Source organism: Pseudomyrmex gracilis, unplaced genomic scaffold (assembly GCF_002006095.1).
Source record: "Pseudomyrmex gracilis isolate BER0280 unplaced genomic scaffold, ASM200609v1 scaffold_780, whole genome shotgun sequence".
Lineage (NCBI taxonomy): Eukaryota > Metazoa > Arthropoda > Insecta > Hymenoptera > Formicidae > Pseudomyrmex > Pseudomyrmex gracilis.
Genome location: NW_018021364.1, coordinates 42,147 through 50,714, shown reverse-complemented (window position 1 = coordinate 50,714; position 8,568 = coordinate 42,147). Strand labels below are relative to the sequence as shown.

Sequence of the window (8,568 nt, the reverse complement as noted above, 5' to 3'; positions counted from 1 at the left end):
TAATGGCACTCAGCGACTTGTTGGCAAGGGGAGAAGAGAGGAAGAGAGAGGAACCGACTGTGCTGCCGCCTGGCCTAGGGCACCTCCGAAATGAACTACTAAAACTTCCGGAGCCAAAAAATACGGCGAGTTTGAACCCCCTGGACTTGTGCACATATCACAAAATAGAACGTTTTACAGATATATCGATAATCTTAAGGTATTTAAATCATATTATACGAATTCATTAATTAATATATTATATTCAGATATGTTATGATAAAACTTAAGTTTGTTACATTAATGTAACAAACGCGCGAAAGAGAAATCCAAATGTATAATAATAAGAACAGTAAAAATGTAACTATTGTGATATTGATGTTTGTGTAAATAATGATACAATAGTGATGATATATAATAAATTTTTTTATTTTATAAGATTCGATTTTTCTTATAAGAAATATCGGAAATATAATGTTCTTGTATATAACTTAACGAAAGTACTTTTGTTCTTAACACATAGAGGAAAACACATTTTGCATACATTTTACTTAAGTGTTGTGATTAGACAATGTTACGTATGCACTGTACAAAATGATCTTGACTTAAATAAAGCATTTTATAATAAATCTCTTGTTTTTTCTTTCTGGAAAAAATATCACTCTTAAAGACTGCAATTATTTGCGACAACAAACAGAAATTTATATAATAAATTCATATTAATAAAGTAACACGCAAAAAAACTTTCTTATAATGTATAAATTTTATTATAAATATGACAAAGAGTATCTCTTAAATTTAAGTGATAAATACTATATCAACTTGGTACGTCCATTTTACTGAGTCTTATTATAAAATCGCACAGTCTCATTTGTACTTGAATTTCCGTTGGATTATTTGTCACATAGAACCCAGGAACATCTGCCTTTTCCAGTATGCTCTGTTGATCCGTCACTTTCTGATCCAGCTGCAACACCAACTTCATATCCAACTCCTTTAGCTCGTCCTTGTGCTTCTTCTGTAGCGCCACCTTCATCGCTGTCTGTTCCTCCTCCGTTGTCGCTGCGGACAATGCTTCCTGACATTCGATCTTGTGCTGATTCAGGAGTTGGAGCCGTTGTTGAAACAAGTGTTTTTCGGTGACGTGCTGTATCTCCATCAAACCTTTCACGATCTCAAAGATGGTGTCGTTCAGCAAAGAATTTGCCAGACCGGACAGCAGTTCGTACGGCAGTCGCATCTGATATTTAGGCGGAAGCTCCCCGGCCATGTGTTGCAATTGCTCCACCAGGAAGTAAAGCTTCCTCTGCAAATCCTGAGGTGTAGGATTGACAGCGTCCATTTTCTCATCTTCACAAAATATATTAAACAATCTCTGCTGTACAATACATTTCCTCTTTACGGTGTTGTTCGTTCTAAAATTATTTCTTGAATAAATCATCTTTTAACTTTAATATTAAATAAGAATGGTTGCAACGCAGTTGAAACCCTAAATCAAACTAACCTAAACCTAAAACCAAACTATTACCGACGCTTTTAGCGAAGACTCAAACCACTTCAGAGAATTTTAGAGTCGTCAACTTTTTGTCACATTTTACTTTCCTGATATCACAAATCTAGATTTTACTGGCAGTTAATATCGGAACGCAGTCAAAGACATATGACAAAAGTAAACTCCCGTGCCTCTTAAGTCACGTGTGTTGTTTTTCCTTTTTTCCCTGTCACGTGACGTGTTAAAATAGGGTGCGTTCAGACAACTCAACAGTTGCACAACGGTTGAGAGATAATCACTTCTGATTGGATCATACTTTTGGAACCGTAGCAGATTTTGAAGAATAGTCCTATCGTAAGTGATGATCTCTCAACCGTTGAGTTGTCTGAACGCACCCATAGAACCATGTCCACGTTTTAACGTACGTATCGACAAGTCATTCGTGGACATGGCTACATAGTTGCTAAGGCCTGGTTTATGCGGGCAAATAAGGCCTTGTTTTGGCCTTGTTTATGCGGGTAATAACTGTTAATTTATGCCAGAATTAGTACAGTTCAACTATAGGATTTCAATGCTTCTGTTATATTCTGTTATGCTTCTGTTAATAAACAGAAATATTAAAATCTTAGGCCCGCATAAACCAGGGCTAATGGGTGCGCTCAGACAACTCAACAGTTGTACAACGGTTGAGAGATAATCACTTCTGATTGGATTATACTTTTGGAACCACTGCAGATTTTGAAGAATACTCCTATTATGAATGATGATCTTTCAACCGTTGAGTTGTCTGAACGCACCCAATTGCACCGCTCACGGACATTGCGCTGGCTTAGGTCTGGTTTATGCGGGCAATAACTGTTAACTTATGCCAGAACCGGTAGAGTTTAACTATAGGATTCCAATACTTCTGTTTATACGCATTCGGCAATTTTGTATAAACAGAAGTATTAAAATCATATAGTTAAACTTTACCGGTTCCGGCATAAGTTAACAGTTATTGGGTGCGTTCAGACAACTCAACGGTTGAGAGATCATTACTTATGATAGGACTATTCTTCAAAATCTGCTGCGGTTCCAAAAGTATGATCCAATCAGAAGTGATTATCTCTCAACCGTTGTGCAACTGTTGAGTTGTCTGAACGCACCCATTGCCCGCATAAACCAGGCCTTACAGGGCGGAAAAGCGATTACAGATTGGGTGCGTTCAGACAACTCAACAGTTGCACAACGGTTGAGAGATAATCACTTCTGATTGGATCATACTTTTGGAACCGCATCAGATTTTGAAGAATAGTCCTATCATAAGTCCTATCAGACTATCAGAATCCCATAAGACTATCAGAAGAATAGTCCTATCATAAGTCCACCCAATAGGTGCGTTCAGACAACTCAACGGTTGAGAGATCATCGCTTATGATAGGACTATTCTTCAAAATCTGTAGCGGTTCCAAAAGTACGATCCAATCAGAAGTGATTATCTCTCAACCGTTGTGCAACTATTGAATTGTCTGAACGCACCCATTCTCTTAAGCCTGTTCTACATTGATTGCAAGCGCAAACGCAAGAAACAGGTCTGGTAGAATTGACTAATCGTATTGATCAATTCAGCCAATTGACCAGCGTGATTGGTCAATTCTACAAGATCTTTTTCTTGCGTTTGCGCTTGCGATCAATGTAGAACAGGCTTTACAGACCTAATCGCTCTCAGTCTTGCTCAGTCTTCTCTCTGGTTGAACTATATCTCGATGCGCGATCATATTTATACAAATGGGTGTAATGTAGTAGGTTAGATTGTGCGATCTAATGAATTTACAAGTCGAAACACACGCATACAAGATTGTATTTTAGTTGAGAGTGACTTCGTCGCGCGACACAATGCGTAGCTAATTAAACAAATCCGTGTAAGTGAAAACTGTGTGCCGGTTTACGTAAAAATGCACACGAGCAAAGATCAGGGTTGATCGTAAGGAGCGTAAAATTCGCTCGAATTACTTAGGGATTTGACTGTATTTTTTCACATAGCTCGGTTGATTTTCTTTATTATGAAAAGACGGCAAAGAAGGCCGGTTTTGACGCTTAACAAGCCGCAGAGCAATTACCACATCGATTACACACAGAGTGAGTGTCGGAATCCACAAAAAATCTTCAACTTTGTTAACGTTCGAGCAATTCGAAGTTTTTTCTTCGAGAAGTTTTTTTTATTACCGCGATCTATTAGTAATTTGATTATCTTGCAAACTTTTTTTAAAAAGAGCCATTGGTATATCGTTTGTACGTGTTGTTTGTAAATTACACGTGTGTGATGCAGGTAGATGCAAGCCACTGAATAATGTACAATCGACTCAAAGCGAAGTCAATAATCCGTTGGCCAATTTGTGTCAATACAATTCCGACAGCGATACGGAGGATCCGAAGAAGGACGTGCAAAAGTTGGACGACCAGGTCAATGATTTTCTCAAGGTAGGTAATCCATCACAACGCAAAAATATTCTCAACAAAGAGCGTACACAGAAGTTTCATTGACAGTTGTATTGTAGGAGATCCAACTTATTGCCCCAGAACAATCTGTTCCAAATAATGTCGCAGTACATCCCGGCTTAGCGACCAAGACAACTTCGCAATCCACGCATTCTACAAGTCAACAGACATGTAAGAGAGATTGCGCATTAAGCAAATGAAATAACGGAAGGATTGCATCGTGATAACGTCAGTGTGCTTAAATGTGTTTTTTTTTTCAGTTTGGCAAGAGTGCTTCGATAAGGATTCAGGTTATCCTTATTATTGGCACACCGAAACCAACGAGACAACATGGGACATGCCGGAAGAGTTGCGCTTGATAAGAAAACAATCCGAAATGGGTTCTGGTACGAAGCATTCGGTCCAGGGAACTCGTTGGATGGACTTCTCGTCTATCACATGTAATTCACAATTTTACTCTGTATTTGTTTCGCGCGCGTTTTATCAACGAGACTGCGTATCGACGTGCGTAATTGTTGCAGATCGGCAATCGCAGACAAATATACCGGAAGGTATGATACCGCAGGAGGTGGTGGCTAGGAATCGCAACAGGTTTATGCACAACGAGGTTCCGAAGAAATGCAACTCGGAGATCAAGACGGAAATCAAGAAAGAATCGCCTGTGAAAGACGACGATTCGGACGACGGGTACTGCGAATTGAGTTGCAAGATGTTGCGATTTAAGCTGAAACTTATATTTTTTTAATAACATAAAAAAACGTATTCTTTTCTGACTTCTCTCTGTAGGCGAATAGAGATGATCACGTCTTTTGGCAGTGACGGGAGCGACTCCGAGGACGATGATAATTCCTCGGACGAGAAGAAAACGTCGTTGTCGCGCTCGTCAGATTCGGGAAACGCGAGTTTCACATCGTATCCAACGAGCGGCGAAATCGGGCCTGTTTTCTGTCCGACGCAGGGCGCGCAGTCGCTCGGCGCGAGTCAGTCTCGTTCGTACAAGTCCGATTTGGTGTCGAACTCCACGAATAAGAGTGACGAGCGCAAGGTGACGAAACCCGATAACAAGACCAACAACGCGGAAGATCCGATTAAGAACAAAAAAGATGTTAGAACGTACAATGAAGTTCAGAAATTGGAACTCAACGTGTCACTAGTACCTGGTTACGGCGACGATTCGGATGGCGAGGAAGAGGTCAAGTCCAAGCAGGATGTAAAACCTCTGTTCCCGATTTCGCAGAACGAGGAGGAGTACGCAAATCCGACGAACTCGTTGAAAAACACTCACAGTAGTCTTGCAAAAAGTTCGGACGTTACCGCTTCCGATCAGTGTAACGACGGCAACGAAGACACCCAAGAAACAAAAACCAGTCGGGAGAAAATCGCGGAGGAAAAGGACTCGAAGGTGGACGAGGAGAAGTCCAAGGCGAATATATTTCTCGAAGACATACAGCAAGTTTGCGGCAAAGCCTTTCAAAGAAAAAGACGAATAGCATTTGACGGTATTGTGTCGATTTTATTCTCCGCCAGAGTTGCCCTTTTTTTTTTCTTTCTTTTTTTTTTCTTTTTTTTTTTGCTGATATCGTTGAAACAATATTTTCGTGCGAAAATAAGTTAATACTTGAAGATAATTTTTTCTCTCTGTGATTTTTCAGTCACGTCCGCCAAGAAACAGAATAACGCTTATCATGACAATGCGGTTCAGGACGATAACAGCAGCGATCTCGCGAGTAGCGAAACTTCGCGTAATACGGAGGACAGCGACGCGGGAACGCAAAGTACGTCGTGCGCGGAAAGCAAAAAAGAACGCGACGAAACGACCAAAGAGACGGAACAGTGCGTCGGTGCCGTGAGCGAGGAAAAACCCGCTCCCAAGGACGAGTTGTACGATACGGAGTCGCCTGTCGAGCCTAAACCAGCGGATGTGGAAGAAAAAGATAAAGAGATGACCGAGTTGTCTCAAATTGTAACGGAGAAGTTGAAGTTTCTTTCTGAAGGAAGAGAAAGCGTCTCCGCCGTTCAAACAATGCAAATACAACTGCAAGTGAGCATTTATTTGTGATTTATTATCTTAATTTGGTTTTTTTAAATGTAACGTGATGATCTTTATCGTCAAAATCACGCGATTATCGAATTGTTGCAGACATTGTCTACCGCATGGACAGCGGGTAGCTTAGAGGATAGCTACTTTCAAAAGTGGCTAACTAGTACAAATCACGAATTGGAACGATTAGAGGAAAATGTGGCGCCAGACGGCTGGCTATGCCAGTGGGATAGGTACGTTGTTCCAAACGCAATTTTCACTGTTTCTACTTTTTCATGTAAAATTAGGTGATATACGACATCGGTGTTCAATAAGGGGAGGGGGGGAGGACGCGCGCTCTTACATGTTTGTATCGTTAATTTTATGTAGAGGAAAAAAAAAGATAATATATATTTTTACACATATACATATATACGTCATATACAGGGTGTCCCAGAATTGCCATACAATCTCTCGTAGGCAGGTAGAAGGAGAAAAACTGAGTCGAAAAGTCCTGAATCACATTTTTTTTCTATTACTTATAATAAAAGAGTAATTATTGAGTAAATCAGGCCAATCAGCGTAGACCTTTAGCCAGGCGCACGTCAGTGAGCCGCGCGCCTGGTGTGTGTGAGCGCTAACTGACGTGTGCCTGGCTAAAGATCTGCGCTGATTGGCCTGATTTACTCAATAATTACTCTTTTATTATAAATAATAGAAAAAAATGGTTCAGGACTTTTCGACTCAGTTTTACTCCTTCTACCTGCCTACGAGAGATTGTACGGCAATTCTGGGACACCCTGTATGTATATTTTTAAAAATCTCTCCCGTACATGCATAAATTTTTTTTTTATCGTGTATCATTTGCGTAATCTCATCAATCATTAGAAAGATTATTCATTTCAGAGCAAGTAATTTAAATATTAAAACACAAGTTAATAATAATCGACAGATACCGCTCTAATGATGAAAACGAATCGGTAGTCACGACAAACAGCTAGTTTCAATATCACATTACATGTGCAGTGTATGTATAAAAATTGTTTCGAGATGTGTATTCTTAAATGTGATCCCGTTTGTTTTTTTCTTTCTTTTTTTCTTTTTTTTTTTTTTTTTTTTGTATTTTTTAAATTCAGAGCGATTAATCCATTGTTTTAATAATAATTGCACACATAACGATTTAGCTTTGATGCAGAACCCGTAAAGAAGAAATCTCTCGTGTAAAGCGCAGACGTGCGCTTTGCCTTAGCGCGAAAAATCTTCCGTGAGTGATCGTTTCTCTTAAGAAACCTTTCAGCTTTGTGTGAACAATTAACGCGAGTTTGCCAAGTGTAGTCTCTCTCTCCGTATTGTTAAATTTAATTGCTTATGATAATGAGCACGTGAATTAGAAACGCGAATTTGTGCCACGAATTTAGTTACGTTGAAAGGAACACGAGAGAGAGAGAGAGAGAGAGAGAGAGAGAAAGAAGCCAAAGTAAAAAATTTATCGAAACGAAGATCGCACGCAGGAAGAGAAGCCACGAGCGAGAGAAAAAAAGCGAAATGACACTCGCACATTCTTCGTTACGAATTTATTTCGCGATGAGCCTTGACGATGAGATCGTTCGCAATTTTGACGTAATAATCGCTCGCGCAAGTGTGTAATGCAAAACAGACGCTCATGAGAAACGCTTTAGTGAACGATTGCGCCAAGTAGCTAACAGACTGTTTCATTATCACACGCTGACTACATAATAGAATTTATGAAAAAAGAAGAGAAAACGTTGCAAACTTAGCAATTTAAAAAAAAAAAAAAATTAATTAAGAGAGTTTTATATATTTTTTATACACGTATATTTGTAAAAATCGAACTTTGTACTGATTGTTAAAACCAAAGAATATTGTATAGTTTTTATTAGATGTATGTTTTATTTGCTTGACACACACACACACACACGCACACACCCATGAAGTTTATATATATGTATAAAATTTATATATATATAAAATAAGAAACGCATACACTCTTACATTTAAAAGTGTACCGAGAGATTTGTGCTATTTATCTAGCATCATAAATTCCGTTGGTTATTAATCTCTTTGGTAAAACGAAAGCGACAATTACCTGTAAGTATTACTCTGTTGTTTATTATATACTTTATTTAATATCTGGTAATAATTTTCTTTTTTTGGGATACGTATGTTGATCACAAATAAACCAGATATTATTAGGATACGTATACTCTTCTTCTCATCATTATTTTCCCTGTGCACTTCAAGTCACGATATATATATGTATGTTTACTCTCTCCTAATCTCGTCTCTATTTCATTCCGCTTGTTTAACTTTGGTAGCAACAACATTTGTTTATTTATATTAATGCCTTCTCGCTGAGAGAGAACACAAATTCGATGAAACAAATTTGTTTTACATAAAATTACATCTATCTCCCATCTCCCTCCTGTAAGACGAAGGGCCTTCGTCGAGTAAAAAAAAAAAACGAGATCCCGACACACATCGCAGGTAGGAGTTAATTATTAGATTTTGTTGTATTAATTGTTTGCTTTTGTTCTAAGAAACTGGTGACGCGGACGTGAGTTACGTCGTCGCGACGAAT

At 38.9% G+C, this 8,568-nt stretch overlaps 2 protein-coding genes across 2 annotated transcripts in view; one reads left to right on the top strand and one right to left on the bottom strand.

The window, feature by feature from the left end:
- Window positions 1-448: 448 nt before the first annotated feature.
- On the bottom strand, window positions 449-1,683 carry LOC109861476 (gonadal protein gdl). The gene is made up of 2 exons (XM_020441137.1): window positions 1,484-1,683; window positions 449-1,394 (listed from the first exon to the last, which is right to left on the bottom strand). The coding sequence occupies exon 2, from the start codon at window positions 1,319-1,321 to the stop codon at window positions 797-799; it is 525 nt and encodes a 174-aa protein (XP_020296726.1). The 5' UTR covers window positions 1,322-1,394; window positions 1,484-1,683; the 3' UTR covers window positions 449-796.
- A 1,513-nt stretch (window positions 1,684-3,196) lies between these two features.
- The window catches only part of LOC109861475 (formin-binding protein 4-like), a 7,443-nt gene continuing 2,071 nt past the window's right edge, over window positions 3,197-8,568 (top strand). The window contains exons 1-8 of the mRNA XM_020441136.1: window positions 3,197-3,589; window positions 3,780-3,931; window positions 4,009-4,120; window positions 4,210-4,389; window positions 4,471-4,636; window positions 4,736-5,448; window positions 5,602-5,990; window positions 6,090-6,223. Coding sequence (XP_020296725.1) covers window positions 3,514-3,589; window positions 3,780-3,931; window positions 4,009-4,120; window positions 4,210-4,389; window positions 4,471-4,636; window positions 4,736-5,448; window positions 5,602-5,990; window positions 6,090-6,223 — 1,922 coding nt within the window. The 5' untranslated portion in view covers window positions 3,197-3,513. The remainder of the gene's footprint in view (window positions 3,590-3,779; window positions 3,932-4,008; window positions 4,121-4,209; window positions 4,390-4,470; window positions 4,637-4,735; window positions 5,449-5,601; window positions 5,991-6,089; window positions 6,224-8,568) is intronic.